At 41.7% G+C, this 20,068-nt stretch overlaps 1 protein-coding gene across 2 annotated transcripts in view; it reads left to right on the top strand.

Moving 5' to 3' along the window:
- The window catches only part of RTKN2 (rhotekin 2), a 52,447-nt gene that overhangs the window by 22,988 nt on the left and 9,391 nt on the right, over positions 1 to 20,068 (top strand). For both annotated transcript variants that reach the window (XM_084845369.1, XM_084845368.1), the window contains exons 7-9: positions 2,716 to 2,810; positions 3,898 to 4,004; positions 7,801 to 7,932. In XM_084845369.1, coding sequence (XP_084701495.1) covers positions 2,716 to 2,810; positions 3,898 to 4,004; positions 7,801 to 7,932 — 334 coding nt within the window. The remainder of the gene's footprint in view (positions 1 to 2,715; positions 2,811 to 3,897; positions 4,005 to 7,800; positions 7,933 to 20,068) is intronic.

Here is a 20,068-nt window from a genome sequence, read left to right as displayed (position 1 = left end):
ATTGTTTAAATTTAAGACAAAAAAATACTGAAAACTGTTGACACACTAATTAAATTTAGCAACCCCAAGAAATGTGCATGATATGCTGACAAACACTCATCTGTTTCAACAGAGTTCGACTCTCTTCCACTAAGGTTGTTGGGGCACCTTCATTTTCTCTCTCACTATTTATTAGTTCCATTTCAGTCTAAGACATATATGTAATTACAACGTTGAAATTGCCAAGCTTGCGTAATATTGTATTTGCAGTTGGCATACATTCATTTTTACTAATGAACTTATGAAACCAAACATTTTCCATGAAAAAATAAGGCACTGGATAAATTTCCTCTCCCCACCACTGGTTGTCTGTAGTGACTAAGGGTAAGCCACTGCGTCAAAGCATAAGTTCTTATCCTTTTTTCCCCTTTTTTGATAGTCACGTTTGGAATTGATGTTTTCAGTATCTGTTTTAGCATTTGCCTCACGATGATGATGTGACATCCTGCCATCCCCATCTGAAATGCTTGCAATGGCATATATGTCTGGTACAGTTGTGTAATACTGTTGCAATGCCAGCACCACATCACTTCTTGTGATTTTTGGTATGACTTAAGGGAGAAATGTGTATGCTGAGTGAGTAGTATTAATGCTCTGCAAAGTGTTTACAAATTTAGGGAAATGAGTTGGATGAATCAACTGACAAGTCTTGGAAGTACAACATTAAAGGGGTATTCTGGCACAGATTTGTGTTGTTGTAATAGGAATAACTATGCACTAATCACAGATAAGCTGCAGATGATAATGTCTGGAGGCTGGTTGAGGCTTTGTATGAGGTGCACTGATACAACATGCTGCCATTCTACTGAAGACAGAGCCAGGAAGATAGTATGCATTTTAGTATACAGATAGCACAAAGTTTTGAAAAGAGCTTCTAGAAAGAGCTATGGAAGTGCAAAATAGTATTCCAATGCTAGCAAGTATGGTTGGCCTGTTTCTCCAAGGATACTTCCATTTAAGGCAATAATCTAATTCAAACATTTAGGCAAAACATTGCTAGCAGTGCTAATTAGCATGTTAAATTTGAAAACTGATAAAGATTTGAAAGACTAAGAAACTGGCAACTGATAACAATTTTGGAAATGAGATATTGAAGTTAGCCAAAAAGAGAGAGAATCTCATGTTATAGAAGGAAAATGTTACTGTGAAACATATTTTAATAGTGAAGTAGTTTGTTTTCTTTGGCAAACCTTGCACTATAAATAGTAAGGATCTCTAACTTGAACATTCAGCACAAAAAGATTTTCATCTGTAAAAAGAAATACAGCTATTTAAAATGGAACAAAAATGTTCAATTACAGATGGCTTTTATGTGTTTGTCTAGTGATTGAGAATCTTTTGGTTGGAATCAATTTATAACCAGCACCTTGTTTTCAGCTGTTCAGAGATTTTTCTCTTGATGTGCTAATGGAAATTGCACAGCAATGGTATTTATCCTGTGTAATGAGTGAAATAAATGTAATCATTACCCTATGATAACAACTCTTGGCATGGGGAGAGAGGTACAAATAAAAATGACTGCGCTGTTCAGAGAAAGTGGAGCTTGTTCAACTGCTGCTGGGGACAAACCCCAAAGTACTCTGAAACATAAAGCAGCTTCTCTGTATCGATATATAATGAGAGAAAGCAAATAAGTCTTTGTGTTGATTAGGCTACCAGATGTAAACATCTAAAGGTCAAAAAAGCTGATAAGATTTATAATTTTAAAAATAACTGCCTTATTGACCCTTGATCAAAGGCAGGGTTCAGTGACCCCCTAAAAGCACTCCCAGATTGCCCTTCAGTTGTTGCTACCACCTGATGATTTGAGGTAAAGGCCCTTTTACATTGGGAACCCCCGAATACTTGTGGAGTATCCAAACACAAAAAGAGGAAGCCCCCTTAAAGTAAGGCTCAGACCTATAAACTTGCAGTAGCATTGGTAGAGCTGGAGTAGACCATGAGCCCCAACAACAGATGATAGTGGCAAAAGTAAAAATTAGTTTTATTTCAGGCAATTGGAGTGTATATGTTGGAAAAGAAGAATGAAATTCAAAAGATAAGCCCTTTCTAGTTTAAATAATACTTGGCTCCCTGTTGGTGGGCCAGGAAGCTTTAGTACTTAGTTGCAGAAAAATAGAAGTAAAAAATTACCCCATTCCAAAAAGGGAGAAACAGAAGCATCTCCAAAACAAAGGATCCTGAAAAGTGCTGGCTATAAGACAGGCATTTGCTTGCTCACCCCTCCTTAGTCTTCTGAGCTAAGGGGAAGTCCCAATGTTATCTTTAGTCTGTCATCAGATCTCCCCTTGAGAGCTAACTAATTTAACAACTCCAACCCCTATTATAGTCAGTATCCAATTCACTGGGGGGGGGGGGAGAATTTGAATAGAATACAGGATTATTTTGATGTGAAGTGACTGGTGATCATTCATGTGGTACAGGAAAACAGACTGCACCAGGCCATCATGGAAGGAAGCAGAGCTTTCTCAGTATGAAAGAACATAAGAGCACTTAACCCAGACAAGAACAAAGAAAAGTATATACAGCTTAGGTTCGCCATAAATTCTTCCAACACTTTTTGATAATACCACAAAGAGCAAAAATAAAATGCCTTTGAATTAACTGGACTTTGACAGTGAACCTCCTACTCTGTTCACAATACTGAAATAAACATATTTTATCTGTCTTCACCAGTGGTGCAAAATACAGCTTGCTGGCACATACATCTTTGGGGCTGGAGAGTGTTGAGGGCAATTTCAAGACCCACAGCCTTACCGTTGTGGGAAATGGTACGTTCATATTTAATAAGGTAAACAATGAATGAATAAAATATTCCAACTCGGTTTCATAGTAAGTAGAAGTGGCTGTTTTTCTTGCTGCATGTTCTGCAAAACCCTGCAGAGTATATTAAGAAAGCTTTTCTCTCTGCTACTTTAGCAGCATTTAGAAGGAGAGAACTTGGACAAAATGAGAGGACACAATTCCTTCTGTAGTCGCTCCCTGCTCCTCATGCTGTTACTTGTAATGCTTTTACATTCTGCCAAGCCTTTATCCTTTACATATTTACTGAGAAAGAAGTCCCACTTTACTTAATGGGGGGCTTACTCCCAAGTAAATAGCCATAGAATTGTGGCCTATGGCAAGCCTGCAAGCTGGAGCAAATTGTAAAAGCAAAATGGTGTATGGAGCAGAGTATGCCAATGGGAAAACATGAGAGAATGCCAATTTCCCCAGTATTTTTATATACAGAATCAATACTTCTATGTTGGATTAAACATGTTTGTATGTTTCTTCAAATATTGGAGAATCACCATGAATCATGGAACAATTGGGGATACATTTAACATCACTCTGGATTCCTGTAGAACAGAACAGTACCATACTAAGCTATTGCACTACTCAGGCTGCAGATGGTCCTTTTTCCTTTTGGTCTTCCTATTATTGTCAGACAACTTCTACACATAACTACACACACCAGCAACCCACTCAAGCTGCCCTTTGTGTGTGGGGAAATAGGAACACTTGTTTTGTAAAAGAATGTATGAAGAGGCAATGATCATGCCCCAAAGTGAGACAATAAACTGTGGTTCAAAACCACAAAAATGAAGATTCAAGTGTGCAGCTTTTGTCATGTTGGTGGATGCACTAGGTAGTTGAGTCAATTACTATTCTTTAGTTCCCTCCAGTCATGTGCTATGGAGCTTTCACCCTGTAGTAAATTCACAAGTCACCTTTTGTTGGACAAAATGGTTTGTCTGAATAGGTTTGAGGCACAGAACTCCAGACTTTGCTCCATGACTTGTAGGTGGGTTCTGACAAAAAAATATTTTTATCAAGCAATTTAACAATATGCTATTGCCATGGCTTTCTTTCTAGAGGAATCGTCCTTTTGGGTTCCATTGTATGGCAGCATGTGTTGTCATTTAGTTGCTCAGCCATCCTGCATGACCAAGGATATGATGACTGGATTTCTTAATCAACAGGTATTTCTTTTTCAAAATAACGCTTGCATATTATTGGCTGGTGTAACGTCTGCACCAACGCCCCCCCCCCGGGGGGGGTGACTTTTATTCTTGGTCTGAGGAAACAAGTATGGCCACCTTGGCTTACCAGTATGCTAACAAACAAAGCAATCTGAAGTGAGATGGAAGGAGAGATCTGCTGCAGAGCCACCATGGCATCCAGAGCCTTGCTGGCACACAAAAGGCATAGCAGGTAGTCGGGGGCGGGTTTTAGGATGTGGTTCTCCGCAGTTGTCGGTTGTTGTTTTTCCTCTTCCATTGAGATTAGTGGGAGGGAAAAGACCTACTTCAGCCTAAGGATGGTGTAGGTAAGGGGCCCAATCCTGGGGCCCTGAACACCCAGTTTCAGAATCTACAGCTGGCAGTGGCCAGCAGGAACACCACTGATGGTAGAGTTATGACCGCAAAGCTTTCACCTGCTTTCGCTCAGGCCCCTGGGACTGAGATGCCTCCCCCTGGCAGAGCTCCTCCACCTTATCCTGATCTTTTCCAACCAGTGGAACTGGGAGCTAGGATTGCAGTCAAAGATGAACCTTTTTAACAGCAGCCAGAGCAAAATATAATTGTTTGAGGATTACTGGTAGTTAAAAAATATTCCAGTTAAGCTTTAGGGCAGGGGTGTTGAACCTCTTTTGGCCTGAGGGCCGAATTCAATTTTGGAGAAGCTTTCAGGGGGCACATTCAGGTGTGGGCAGGGCCATAGCCAAAATAACAAAAAATACCAGCATATTTTAGCTTAAAATTCTTACTGCCAGTAGCTAAGCCCTATGATAGGCATTTCAACCTTTTAGAATGAAGGAAAACCTGCATAAAAGCCAGGAAACCACCAAACGATCCGGGGGTGGTGGTGGCCTTCTGGGGAACCCCAGAGGGCTGGATTTGACCCCCCAGGCATAATGTTTTATACCCCTGGGTTAGAGGGTTGTACATTGCTTTTAGGGATGTCTCTTTCTTCCCTTAGACCTGCTTAGTATAATATTTAGTAACAGCTGCTGCTGAATATTTAAGACCAGGCAGCATTTGTGTTAAATCTTGACAATTCCACATTTCTATCATGGGTTAGGTCAAAAATTAAAACACAGTGTTCAGGTTTTGCTAGGCAATCTTTTAGTATATAGTACCAATTTCAATTTGAAGCTGCATAGTTGTTATACAAATACTGTTTAAAGTATGTGTCCTCCCTGCTTTTTTTTAATGTGCAGGACCAGTTGTATGGCTTCTTCCAACCTAATCATTACACTCTTGGATGGGGACAGTAATGTGGGGGAAACTTGTGTTATTTCCCCTGCTCATGGTTCCTGCTTGCAACTGTTTACCATAGCAACATGGGATCTTAGCACAGGGTAGCAACTCCTATGCTAACAGCAGTACATCAAAAAGCAATCAAAGTGACAGTTTTTAGGCAGTAATAAAGGTAGCTATAGGGTACAGACACATTTACATCACAGTCCCATAGGTGAGGAGTCCAAATGATGGAGCGCTCCAATCTCAGAGGATCTGTTCTCTCCAGAGTCCTGCCATTCTCATGCTAGCAGGGCGAAAGGAACAGCAGAGGCATTTTAACCTCTTTCCCCTGACCCACGCCAAAAGGGGAATTCAGTTATACCAGACTCAAAGCAGATCTAAATTTCCCTTCTGTGTGTTCGGGGGGTAGTCGGGCTGAGATGACTTAGGATCCCTCAGATCCTCAGCTGTTCCCACCCACTGGCACCCACCCAACATGCCATTTCCCCCCATCAGTGAGGTTGGAGCTCCGACCTGGAGTCACGATGGAAGCCTCCACAGTGGGTGGTAGGAGCCAGGAGTGGGGCTCCAATGTCAGGAAAACCCCTTCAAGGTTGGAGCTCTGACAAAGACCTTGGAGGCATTTTCCTAGACAATCCTATGGCCCCTGGAATGCTATCATAGGATTGTTTTGTTAGAGAATTAAAATGCCTGCTGTATCAAAATTATGTTTAATGCATGTTTTAGAAAACGCAAGAAGAGACCAAGCACACCTCCCTTGGAAGGCCATTCTGCAATCTAGGTATAACAATCCAGATTGGGGATACTTACCTAATTACTATGAAATGCATGGAAATGTGAAAATAAGAAATGTAACATAGTCCTATAAAATCTATCCCATTAATATATTGTGGGGGTGGGGTGGTTTAAATAGATGTTAAATTAAATCCAGCCTTTCAAATAAGTCCAAACATTTACTAGCCAACAAATAGCTTATTAGTTTACCCATGCTGAGTTTGTAGTTTTTGTTGTTTTTTTTAAAAAAGAGGCTGATAGGAGTTACTGATGGGGATGGGTGTTCCTAAGTAATACCCCTCAAGTCCTATGGTAAACATGTTTATTACTCAGAAGTAAACACATCTGAACTAAATGGGACCTGGCTGAAATGTCTATTGGACTGCAGTCTTAAGCAATGGCAGATCTATAAAAAACAGGCAACTTTAATTTCAGAGAGGACAGATAGATGAAGGGCACAATCCTATGCATGTTTAGACAGGAAAAAGTCCTACAACTTCCAGCATTCCCCAGCCGGCAGGGATTGTGCCCTAAGGAGCTTCAATTTGCAAAAGCAATGCAAACTTTGTGCAAAGCCCTATTTGGAGTTAAAGATTCCTGTGTCTTCATCAGAAACTCAGGCAAAATAAATAGCTTTACAGAATGAAAGATGACTTTACTCCTCTTTTACCATGTACAACTGATTCAAATGTCTCTCTTGCAAAATATGCATCTTTCTTTCTAGCACACTGAAAATCTAGTCTGTGTCCTATTAACTTACCATTAAATCAAAACTGCTAGTACGAGGTTCCTCTACATATATGTAATGCATAAAAATATAGTTAGCCCCAGCAGCAGCTGTCCTCATCCCTGCACAGTGGACAAGTTTTTATTCTATTTTATTTTGCAAAGATGATCTAGAACTTTGGGAGGCTTGAGTAGATAGGCTGTAATCTTAATAATCAAAACTCCAGGGGTGGGAGCTGAAGTGTGTATGGCATGCATACAAACTGAAGAACTGGGAAAGGAATATCAATAGCTGTACAAGTAGCAGTCTATCCTCATCCAGAGGCAATTTTTTATCCACCATTGTTGAGTAGACAAGAGCATTTAATAATTTGGGAACCCTAAATATGATGTCCAATTAATGAATATTTTATAGGCCTATTTCCAGAGCTATCTGTTCCTTTTACTGCTACGTGTTGCAGCAAGTAATAGTGTGGACCACTGAGGGCAGGAATTGCTCATTTTGCACTGCCTTACTTCTTCCAGGCTTTTTATCCTAACTGTATGTCTTAATGGATTGTTAATCTTCCCGTGTGTGTTCTGGATAATAAGCAATCTCTAGCTAGCAAAATTCCATGTGAATGTCCATTAGAACAGGCACACAAGGCAGGAGAACAGACTGAAAGGACTTGGGCAGTATAGATAAAAAAAGATAAACCATGTCATAAATAGTGGTAGAGCATTATTTGCCTTGTTGCAAACACCAATGAAGATTAAAAGATGGCCAGCTAAGTCTTTGGTTATGACATCTTAGGTTTGCTTAAGCCCTTGGTGAATTTGTTTTTATTAAAGGGCCATAGCATTGTTATAAGGGCAACTTAGTTGTCTGATTAGCTGAGAAGCTGGCCTTTCTTATGTGTGTTATGTGTCTTAGGGGAGGGGATTTATTATCCCCTCCCCTAGAAAATGTTGGTCATTGGAAAATAAAACTGATGCTAATGATTTTGGACAATAACTGATATCTTTCTTATAGCAAATGGTAGGGAACCTGACTAGCTGGCGGAGGCTATACTGTGTGCTTAAAGGTGGCAAACTCCTTTGTTACTATACCCCAGAAGAAATAGAATCTAAGGTGGAGCCAACTTTGACAGTTTCTGTCAACAAGGTAAAATATAACTTCACCTAGTCATCTGAAGTTAAATTATGGCACTCCTGTTGTATGATGTTAATTTCAAATGGGATACCTATTTTGTTAAATGCTGTTTGTGCATAGGCAGAAGGGGTTTCCATGGGTTACCAGGCATGGATGTTAATGGGAGGCTAAGAGGACTTCATTAACTGGAACCAAGTGGGTTCTGAAGTAAAACACTTTTCACTGGTGAAAATACTTGGTAAACGTTTGAATGTGCATAAAACTAGAAAAGTGAGCCTATTGGTAGGAAAGAAGGAAAGTAAAGAGGGGAGATGAAATGATTTGTGTAGACTGGTGGTAGATCAGTGTCCAAAATAGCAATGCCATCCCTTTACCCATGTTTCTAGTCTGATCATCTAATCCCTGGATTACATTTACATATAAAAATGATCTGCAGAATGTGTGTTTAGGGGCAGGCTTTATAAAAAGAGACAAAGGTCTGGGAATATTACTGCTTCAAAGTACATGGGGAAATCTAGTAACATCCACATTGTATAGTAGAGGAATGCTTGAAAATATACTTCAGGCATATTATAAAATCTCTCAAGACAATTGCAAAAAGAAATTGGGCCAGTTTAGATATAAAGTTCCTTACTTAATGAACCATAGTTTATTCAGGTTTGAATGAACATCAGGCCAGCATGCTCTCTAGTGCTACTCATCTCACACAGACCTCACATCCCTTTGGGGCTCGCTCTGGTGCTCTGATTCTGGTTGCTTTAAAACACAGTTTCACATTATGACCAAAATGGGGGAAATTTTGGTTTAAAGAGGCCAGAACTAAAGTGTCAAAGCCACCACAAAGGGAAAAGGCGAAGGCCCAGTGCTTATTCTCAGCTTAATAAAACATAGCTTATAACTATGGTTTATTCACCCAGGAACAATACCTCTGAATAGTTCACTGAAAGTCAGTTTTGGGAAGGTCAGGCTTTTTAATGGCCTAACATTTAAAAGGTTTCTTTTTTTAGTGCAGCTCTCTTTAGTCTAGATTTACCCAAAGGTAGTTGTAATATACAATGAACGTCTTTCTTCTTAATGTTATCAGGAGTTAGATTTAGATTATTAAACTACTGCATCAGCCAGAGGCATAACAGGAAACAATAATGCATAATAGATAACAAACAATTTGTTAAACATGGCATAACCAGTACTCAGATTACGTCCAGTGGCAGAAAGCATGGCAATCAAACTCTTATTTATGTTCCAATTACCATTAATTATAGCTCTTTTTGACAGTTAAGCTCTATGTTTTTGCTGCAGCTAATGTGAAGGTGATTTAAAAAAAAAATGTCCTTGCCATGCAAGAATTTTTTTTTTTTAATCAATAGGGGAATTTTTTTTCCCAATTAAACTCTCCAGAAATTTAATTCAGATGTCTGCATAAAAAGACAATTGAGTAAGGAATGAGGAAGATTGTCTCCATATCCCAGAAGCTCAAGCATGCAGTTCACAAGCTGTCTTTTGGCCCAATTCACACACCCAACAACAGCCAGCGAGATACTGGAAGGCATCACACAAAACTACCCGTACACATTTGGCAGAGACTGTTTGGTTACAGGAACCATATGGATAGGATAAATTACACGCTTCCTTCCCACCTCATTATAGGAAGGAACTGCAGTTGGTCCACTCATGTGATCCAAACTTTCCTGGAGTGGTGCAGGAAGACATTGCAGGGAAGTAGGCTCCATACCATGCTAAATGTGTGAGCAGAGTCTGAGGGTAGCAGCCTTCCAGCGCTGAGATGGCATTGCCTGAAACCGCAGTACCATGAATTTCTGTCTGAGGCACTACAAATCAGGACAGATAAATAAGCCACAGATTGATGACCAACTTTAAAAATGTTTAATCCAACAGGTAAATAAGTTGATTGGTAACCATGTCTTGTGGAGTACTTATGTTCCTTGCAGTGCAGTCCTGTGCACATGTACTCTGAAGTAATTCTCCCTGTGTTCAGTGTGGCTTACTCCTCAGTAAGTGTGTTTAGAACTGCAACCTCAGTCTAGACTTAATTGGAAGGCATGGCACCCCACCACTCAAAAACGTAGGTATTTGTTTAGTCTGTGAGAGACAAATATGATCAATATTATTCAGTTAAAGTACTGGGGGACAATATTGTGCCAAAGGACTGGGGTGGAGGTGCAATCGTATTCAGTTAACTGGCTTTGGTAGCACATTTAAACCTGTGTGTTATGCTAGAGAGGTTATGGGCATTTTGAATAGCATGCTTAATATGCGGTTCCTTGGATACATCCCATCTGTTGCATAATGTATTACTGCTTCAGAAGCACATCAACCTATTACTGCTGAAGTTAGCATCTTCTATCACTTAAATAATCAAATGAGGTATAAAATGTCTCTTACTTGAGAATTGCTTTTGTTTTATAAAGCTTTTGTGGCATGAGATACACAGCAAAAACTAAATGAACTTATGTCACTGGGTTGCTTGAAGTTCTAACCTGTCAAATGTAAATCTATTTGACTTAATTTTATACTGGTATCTATGGTTACCTGCATTAATAGGACACAGCATTTATGGATGAATTACTTAATCTCCTATTTTTAGAATGAAAAATTTAAATGAGCAAATTCATCAGATATGCTACAAACAGCTGTGTTTGTATTTCAAACAGCTCCTCCAGTAATGCCTCTTTAAAAATGTACCCTCTCAAGAATATTTTGCAGATTTTCAAAGACTGTCAGTCCTTGGGTTTTTCCCCCATGACAATATATGTAACTTACTTTTTATAGTTACATATTTAATCTTTGCTGGTGTGAGTTGACATGCAGTAGAAAAAGGAAAATGTAGATGTGTGTTTGAAATGAAACAGGATTAAATAAGAACAGAAAAGCCTCCTATTTATATAGCTAGTAGGTTTGGGGCTTGTAGATGAGATGGATTTAATGGCTCCTTTCCCGTGCTGAAGAAGACGATGGTTTATTTTTAGTTCTTGCACAGTGAAATTGTTGGATAAAGTGAATAATCAAATATTTCGGTATGCACCTGAGAGAATTACATTGCAGTCTGTTCAGTTCAATTGTGGATACATTGCTTTTGTTATCAGTGGGATACTGGGCACATGTAACCATGTGTGGGGACTGCTACTTAATTTTAATAGGTTTAAAACATGCAACACTCAATCAGAATAATTGTAGGTTTTTAAAGGTGGGTTGTTAACTGAATGTAAAAGTCACACTCACTGCATAGAGGAGATGCTTTTCTGTGAGCAACTCCTCTGCATCTGGGGTAACATATAAATGACTCAACCACACTGGCAGGGACCTATCACATGGGTCCCAACCACAGAATCAGTGCAGATTCTGTGGTGGGGACCTACGTTATCAGCCTCAGCCCACATGATTGGGTTTGCTTGTTTGTTAATTCATATTTTTCTATTCTGCTCTTAAACCCACTGTGGCTTACAGATAAAAAATTAAAACAGTAAAACCACAAATACAGTATGTAATTATAAAATAGCAGGACAATAAAACAGGTACACTTAAAGCTGCTGGTTAAAGCCACATCTAAAAACTTAAGCAAATGAAGTCTTGACCTGGTGCTGAAAGGACAATAGTCCCTGCCAGGCAGGCCTCCAGAGTATAGAAAAGATGGCGCACTGCCACTGAAAGGCCCTACCATGGGCTGCCACCTGCCTTGCTTTCGACAGCAGTGGGACCTGCAACAGAGCCTGAGGAGGATCTCAACATCCAGGCAGGTTCATGTGGGTCTTTGATGTATGCTGGTTCTAAGTTGTAACGGGCTTTACCCCCAGATGTTATCTGTTGCAGGGGAATCACTCAAGCAAACATGTTTCCTAGGCAGGTAGGATAACATTTAAAGTGCCCCACTGTTTACTGGAAACGTATTTTATTTTTTGTTGTTTATTCGGTCAGTCGCTTCCGACTCTTCGTGACTTCATTGACCAGCCCACACCAGAGCTTTCTTTCGGCCATCGCCACCCCCAGCTCCCCCAAGGTCAAGTCTGTCACCTCCAGAATATCATCCATCCATCTTGCCTTTGGTCGGCCCCTCTTTCTTTTGCCTTCCACTTTCCCTAGCATCAGCATCTTCTCCAGGGTATCCTGTCTTCTCATGATGTGGCCAAAGTACTTCAGTTTTGCCTTTAATATCCTTCCCTCAAGTGAGCAGTCTGGCTTTATTTTCTGGAGTATGGACTGGTTTGATCTTCTTGCAGTCCAAGGCACTCTCAGAATTTTCCTCCAGCACCACAGTTCAAAAGCATCTCTCTTCCTTCGTTCAGCCTTCCTTATGGTCCAGCTCTCGCAGCCATAGGTTACTACGGGGAATACCATTGCTTGAACTATGCGGACCTTTGTTGTCAGTGTGATGTCTCTGCTCTTCACTATTTTATCAGGATTTGTCATTGCTCTCCTCCCAAGAAGTAAACGTCTTCTGATTTCCTTGCTGCAGTCAGCATCTGCAGTAATCTTTGCACCTAGAAAGACAAAGTCTGTCACTGCCTCCAAGTTTTCTCCCTCTATTTGCCAGTTATCAATCCAGCTGGTTGCCATAATCTTGTTTTTTTTGAGGTTTAACTGCAACCCAGCTTTTACACTTTCTTCTTTCACCTTCATCATGAGGTTCCTCAGCTCCTCTTCGCTTTCAGGCATCAAAGTGGTATCATCTGCATATCTGAGATTGTTAATGTTTCTTCCAGCAATTTTAACTCCAGCCTTGGCTTCATCAAGCCCAGCACGTCGCATGATGTGTTCTGCGTACAGGTTGAATAGGTAGGGTGAGAGTATACAGTCCTGCCGTACTCCTTTCCCAATCTTAAACCAGTCCGTTGTTCCGTTGTCTGTTCTTAGCGTTGCTACTTGGTCGTTATACAGATTCCTCAGGAGGCAGACAAGATGACTTGGTATCTCCATCCCACCAAGAACTTGCCACCATTTGTTGTGATCCACACAGTCAAAGGCTTTAGAATAGTCAATAAAACAGAAATAGATGTTTTTCTGAAACCCCCTGGCTTTCTCCATTATCCAGCAGATATTGGCAATTCGGTCTCTAGTTCCTCTGCCTTTTCTAAACCCAGCTTGTACATCTGGCAATTCTCATTCCATGAATTGCTGGAGTCTACCTTGCAAGATCTTGAGCGTTACCTTACTGGCATGTGAAATAAATGCCACTGTTCAATAGTTTGAACATTTTTTGGCACTTCCCTTTTTTGGTATGGGGATATAAGTTGATTTTTTCCCATCTGTTGACCATTCTTGTGTTTTCCAAATTTGCTGGCATATGGCGTGCATCACCTTGACAGCATCATCTTGTAAGATTTTAAACAGTTCAGCTGGGATACCGTCATTTCCTCCTGCCTTGTTATTAGCAAAGCTTCTTAAGGCCCATTCCACCTCACTCTTCAGGATGTCTGGCTCTAGCTCACTGACCACACTGTCAAATCTATCCGCGATATTATTATCCTTCCTATACAGATCTTCCGTATATTCTTGCCACCTTTTCTTGATCTCTTCTGCTTCTGTTATGTCCTTGCCATCTTTGTTTTTGATCATACCCATTTTTGCCTGGAATTTACCTCCAATGTTTCTAATTTTCTGGAAGAGGTCTCTTGTCCTTCCTATTCTATTATCTTCTTCCGCTTCCGCGCATTGCTTGTTTAAAAATAATGCCTTATCTCTTCTGGCTAACCTCTGGAATTTTGCATTTAATTGGGCATATCTCCCCCTATCACTGTTGCCTTTTGCTTTCCTTCTTTCTTGGGCTGCTTCCAGTGTCTCAGCAGACAGCCATCTTGCCTTCTTGGTTTTCTTTTTCTTTGGGACGTCTTTTGTTGCTGCCTCCTGAACAATGTTGCGAACTTCTGTCCATAGTTCTTCCAGGACCCTGTCTACTAAATCTAGTCCCTTAAATCTATTCTTCACCTCCACTGCATATTCATGAGGAATATTAGTGAGCTCATATCTCACTGATCTGTGGGTCTTCCCTATTCTCTTTAGTCTGATTCTAAATTGTACAATAAGAAGTTCATGATCTGAACTACAATCAGCTCCAGGTCTTGTTTTTACTGACTGCACAGATGTCCGCTACCTTTGGCTACAAAGGATGTAGTCAATCTGATTTCGGTGTCGACCATCTGGTGAAGTCCATGTATAAAGTCGTCTCTTAGGTTGTTGGAAGAGTGTTTGTTATGCACAGTGAGTTGTCTTGGCAAAATTCTATCAGCCTATGTCCTGCTTCATTTTGTTCTCCCAGACCATGCTTGCCTGTAATTCCAGGTGTCATTTGACTACCCACCTTAGCATTCCAGTCTCCTGTAATGAAAATAACATCTCTTTTTGGCATACTATCCAGTAGGTGCTGCAGATCCTCATAGAACTGATCTACTTCTGCTTCTTCAGCATCTGTGGTTGGGGTGTATATTTGGATCACTGTGATAATAAATGGCTTACCCTGAATTCGAATTGAGATCATTCTGTCATTTTTTGGATTGTATCCAAGCACTGCTTTAGCCACTTTATTATTAATTATGAAGGCTACTCCATTTCTTCTGTGGTCCTCTTGTCCACAGTAGAAGATCTGGTGGTCGTTTGATGTGAAGTGGCCCATTCCAGTCCATTTCAGTTCACTGACACCCAAAATGTCTATATTTAATCTTGACATCTCCCCAATAACCACATCCAATTTGCCCTGGCTCATAGATCTTACATTCCAGGTTCCTATGGTGTGTTGATCTTTAGAACATCGGATTCATCGTTCACCACCAGCACCATCGGCTGCTAGCCATCCTTTCGGCTTTGAGCTAGCTGCGTCATCACATCTGGGTCTAGTTGAACTTATCCTCTGTTCCTCCCCAGTAGCATTTTGACCATCTTCCGACCTGGGAGTCCCATCTTCCGATGGTATACCGACATATCTCTGGTTGTACTGATCCATTTAGTTTTCATGGCAAGAATACTGGGGTGGGTTGCCGTTTCCTTCCCCAGGGATTATATTTAGTCTGACCTCTCTGACCTTCATGACCTTCCCGTCTTGGGTGTCCCTTCACGGTTTAGCTCATGACGTCATTGAGGTGCTCAAGCTCCATCACCACAACAAGGTGACGATCTCCTTTTATACCTGAGGAGAAAGCACTTCTTATACAAGTTCTTCTTCATGGTCTCTGTGCATCACACATATGGGCTCTGTTCTTGCACAGAGCCTTTGCTGGAACTTCATAGAACTGAGACATTTAGGTGGGAAGCCTGCCCTACTCCCCTCCTACGCATGCCTAGAGGGTGGTGCTCCTGCCTTTCCCCTCAGTTCTGTTCAATGACCGCAGAAGCAGCACCATTGAGAGCATTCTTCAACTAAATTGCTGGTTTTCTTCTGAGCTGAGGGTTGTCTACTGTATTATTGTTTTTTTCCCCCTAGCTTTCTTCTTCTATCTTATTTTTATTGTTTATTGTTTCTTTTATTTTTCTAGCATTTCTTTTTTCCATGAGCATGTTACTGCTTTAGTGGGGTCTTTCAGCAGCCTGAAAGACTCCCCACCAAGGCGCTACAGGGAACAACCCTGGTACTTCAGACCCTATCACCACATCCTAGATCGCCAGCACTGAAGAAGCCTTGCTCCATATGGACTACCTTGTTTCAACTTCCAGTATCAGATCCGATCACTTCAGTATCACAGGCACAAGTTACACTGACCACAGCCCTCCCGGCATTTCCTATGGTGTCCACCCAGTGGTCCTCAGTGCACCACATAATACCATCAGTCCCAATTACATGGGAATCTCTTCTGACCCACAGAGCCTCTGTGGTCTCACAGACATTGGTGCCTGTCCCTCGGACTATGACTAATTTGGTCTCAGTGCCTATCCCTCAAATCATGACTACTCCTACAGTACCACTAGAACCATGAACACAGTTGAAATCTGACCCAGATGTATATCAGTCAGATTCCTTAGATTTGGAATCAGTTCCACCCTCTGGATCAAGGAGCTGGAAGTCATTTATCACAATCACCAACAGAAGACAATCATCCTTAAACAGAACAACTCCTCTGAATGGCTGCTTCCTTAGGTCTGGAGGTTCGGTGGGTTGATGCCCCAGTTTGGATGAAATCCAGTGATGGATTTCATCCAAACGAAAGCTACTGGACTGGTTGCCTTACCAGTACTCATGTCTTTTCTCAGGGTAGTGAGAGCATCTTGGAAAAAGCCCTCTTCTGCCCCGCCCCCAACATTTAAACGGATGGAGAATTGTTACTATGTTGAGCCTGATAGTTGTACTTTCCTTTTCCAACATCCATTATTATTGGGTCTAGCCAAACAAGGCATCCTCGGGGCCACATCTGGCACCAACCAACCAGGAGGGTCATAAGCTAGATGCGATAGGCCATAAGAGCTATTCTACTGCTGCACTATCGTTCCACGCTGCATATTATCAAGCCTAGGTGGCTTGATACCAGTTTTCCCTCTGGAAGGCAGCCTCCTTGCTTGAATTTTTGTCTGCTGACAAAAAAGAAATTGCATGTCTATTTAAGACTGAAGCCATTGGCTTAGCCAAGCAATGAGCTAACATGGCCAAGCACACTGTGGACTGTGATTGGAACACACACACACACCCATGGCAGGGACAATCACTCTATGTAGACATGCATGGTTGCGTTCTGCGAGACTCACCAAAGAAACTGGATCCCGTGTCAGAGATGTGCCCTTTGATGAGCAAGATCTGTACAATTCGAAGACTGACGACATCTAAATCACATGTATAAAATAAAGACTTCAGCAAAGAAGATGAGTGTCAGTGCAGCCAAAACCTTACTGTTTATGCCCCAGACCATGGAGTAGATCCTAGTGCCAGCAGCAACCCACATATTCCTGAGGTGATTGGTCCTTCTGTAAGGGGGGATCCCAACTGTCCAAGCATGCCTTCCTTTCCACTCAACACTGCCAACAATTGCATTGGAATAAGGGTGATGGACAAAAGCAGCGTCTTTGACCTGTACCAATCTGAGGAGGCTAACTCCCCCATCTACAGCTCCTGTTAGGTACTATAGAGCATGGTGTTGTGTTATTGGTGACAAATGGGTTCTCACTGTGCACTATGGGTATATGATAGAATTCTGTTCACTTCCCAACTGGGTTTTCTGTGGGTTATGGCCTCCTCCCTGCCCTCTGGAGGTCACTTTTACTGCTCCATAAGGGGGCTCTCGAACAAATTGTCCTTTGGTATGCCATCCCAGGTTTTATGTCCCGTTACTTTACAGTCTAGAAAAAGGATGGAGGCCTTTCATCCATCTTAGATTTATGGGACCTTATTTTCTTTACCAACCAAAAATGTTTGGAATGGTGACTGAGTTCCGTTCTTCCCCTACTTCAGAAAGGGGACTGGTTTGCCTCCATGGATCTTAAGGATGCTTATTTCCACATTTCCATGTGTCCCTGCTATCATTGATATTTGTGGTTTGCCATTGGTGAGTGATGCTTCCAATTTCGGGTGCTGCCATTTGGCTTGGCTGCTGCACTTAGGATATTCACGAAGTGTATGGCTGTGGTTGCCGCTCACCTCTGTTTTCAGAGCATTATAGTATTGCAGTATATTGATGCTTGGCTCCTTGTGGCCCCATCTTGTTTGCTACTCCTTCTTTCTCAACTAGGCCTTGGTGTCAATGTACCCAAATCCCACTTCTTCCTGACCATTCAGATTTAGGACATTAGAACTATTTTGGACTCAGAACAAGCCAGAGCCTTCCTTCCTTCACTCTCACTCCCGTATCAGTGGCCTGCTTCATCATATCCCAACATTCAGTGTCTGTTTCTGCCACCCAGTACCTACTTGGACTTATGACAGCGGCCACTTCTATCACCCTGTGTGCAAGGCTTCACATGCAAATATTCCAGGCGAGGTTCCTAACCACTTAGTCCAAAGCAGGATTCATCTCAGATGCGACTGCTACTACCTAATTTGATCTGCTGTCTTCTCCGTTGGTGGATGGTCGTGTTCCACCTTCATCAGGGCTTTCCCCTTCCAGCAAGGGCATCCATCCTAAATAATGACTACCAATACCTCCAACTTGAGCTAAGGGGCCCGCTGAAGCCCACATCAGATCTATGCACTGTGGTCTCCAGGGGAGAAGCAGTACCATTTCAAAGCCTTAGAACTATTTGCAGTACAAAAGGGTCTGGTCACTTTTGAGGACATTGTCCGAAACCAGGTTGTGCAAATTGCAACAGACAGCGCACCACCACTGTCTGGTATATAAACCAACAGGGAAGTATCCAGTCAAGGACTCTCCTTTGGCTCACACTGGACCTCTGGAACTAGGCTGTAGCTCAAAGGATCGAATTACTTACCATCCATGGAGCAGAAAACACATTGGTTGATGCACTATGTCAGATGGAAAGGACTTTGCACAACTGGATGTTGGACCAATCAATCATGCATAGTCTTTTTTTGTCAGTGGTCTAACCCTCAAATCGACCTCTTCACTACCACTATGAACTCCCAATGTATCCTTTTCTGTAGCAGAGCAGGTTTTGATAGCCACCCTCTAGGTGATGTTTCCCAGTATTGTTGTGACAATAATCTCCTATATGTGTTCTCTCCACTCCGCCTCATTATGAGGGTGTTGGCAGGCGGGCTAGTGCAAACATCATTCTTGTCACTCCATGATTGCCCAGGCAAGCATAGTTTGCCACGCTGGTGTCCCTGTCGTCAGGAGTCAGGGTAACACTGCCCAATTCTTTGTCCCTCCTCGCTTGGCAGAATGGCCGTGTATTTTATTTATTTAAAATATTTCTTGGCCAACCCCTCCCAAGGCAACTTACAGCAATAAAATACATAAAAACAGTTACAATATTAAAAGTGATCAAAACAATAAAAACAAAAAGCCAACAATAAAACCAGCAACAACGATAATGGCAGTAACAGCAATAATAGCAGTCATATCAAGAGAAGGCCACGGTGAAATAATGTTTTCAAGGCCTTCTTAAAAGCCTGCAATGACAGAGCCTGGTGGACTGCCGGTGGCAACGTGTTCCAAAGGTGTGGGGCCGCTACAGAGAAGGTCTTCTCACGGTGATCACCCACCTGACCGCTCTCACAAGTGGGCAAATGAGAAGGGCCTCTCTTTCTTTCTAAATATTTTCTTTTAATTTTCCATTTCAGCAAACAGCATAATACATAATTCAATCAGCCGATATTCTCCATACAAATACATATAGAAGCATGCTTTTGTCTTATTGACTTCATTATTTACAGTTGGATTGACTTTGTACTCTCTTTAAACTGTAACAACAACTGGTCTGACATTATTTATTTGTCTGTTATTTTATCTCCAGAGAAAGTATTCTTTAGATTAAATGTTATTGTAACCACAGGTTATTAAGGGCAATTGGGACCTGTGTCGATGCTGTTGTTTTACTTGTATATGTGATAAAATGCCACCATTCTGTTATAAAGGTGTATTTTTTTCTTTTGAGAAGGGCCTCTCTTTCTGATCTTAAGGTGTGGGCAGGCTGATATGGGTGAAGATGGTCCTTCAAGTAACTTGGTCCCAAACTGTTTAAAGCTTTAAAAGTCAAAACCATCACTTTGAATTGGGCTTGGAAACACACCAGTAACCAGGTCAGCTGGCTCAGTATAGGCATTAAGTGATCAAATCGCCTCGCCCCCATCAATACTCAGGTGGCCACATTCTGCATGACCTGGAGTTTCTGAACCATCTTCAAAGGTAGCCCCACGTATAGCGCATTGCAGTAGTCCAGCCTGAGGCAAGGTAGGTCCTCTCTAGAGAGGGTCGCAGCTGGCGTACCAGCATAAGCTAGTAAAAAGCACTCCTGGATATCACAGCCACCTGGACTTCCCCAATTAGATCAGAGTCCAGGAGGACTCCCAGACTGCACACCTTGTCTTTTAGGGGGAGTGCAACCCCATCTAAGGCCAGTTGTAAACCTCCATCCGAAGTAGTTGGTTTCCCAACCCACAGTACCTTCATCTTGTCTAGATTAAGTTTCAGCTTGTTCACCCTCATCCATCCCAAAACAGCCTCTAGACAACTGTGTATGACGGTTGGGTGAACCTGTCCGTTGGATGAAGGATCCCACCTTCATCCAACTGACAGCACAGCAGATTCACCCTCCTCGC

The sequence above is a fragment of the Heloderma suspectum genome, chromosome 3, assembly GCF_057233095.1.
Source record: "Heloderma suspectum isolate Gila_16-S chromosome 3, 16-S_ref, whole genome shotgun sequence".
NCBI classification, from domain to species: domain Eukaryota; kingdom Metazoa; phylum Chordata; class Lepidosauria; order Squamata; family Helodermatidae; genus Heloderma; species Heloderma suspectum.
This window is presented reverse-complemented; position numbering and strand designations above follow the sequence as displayed.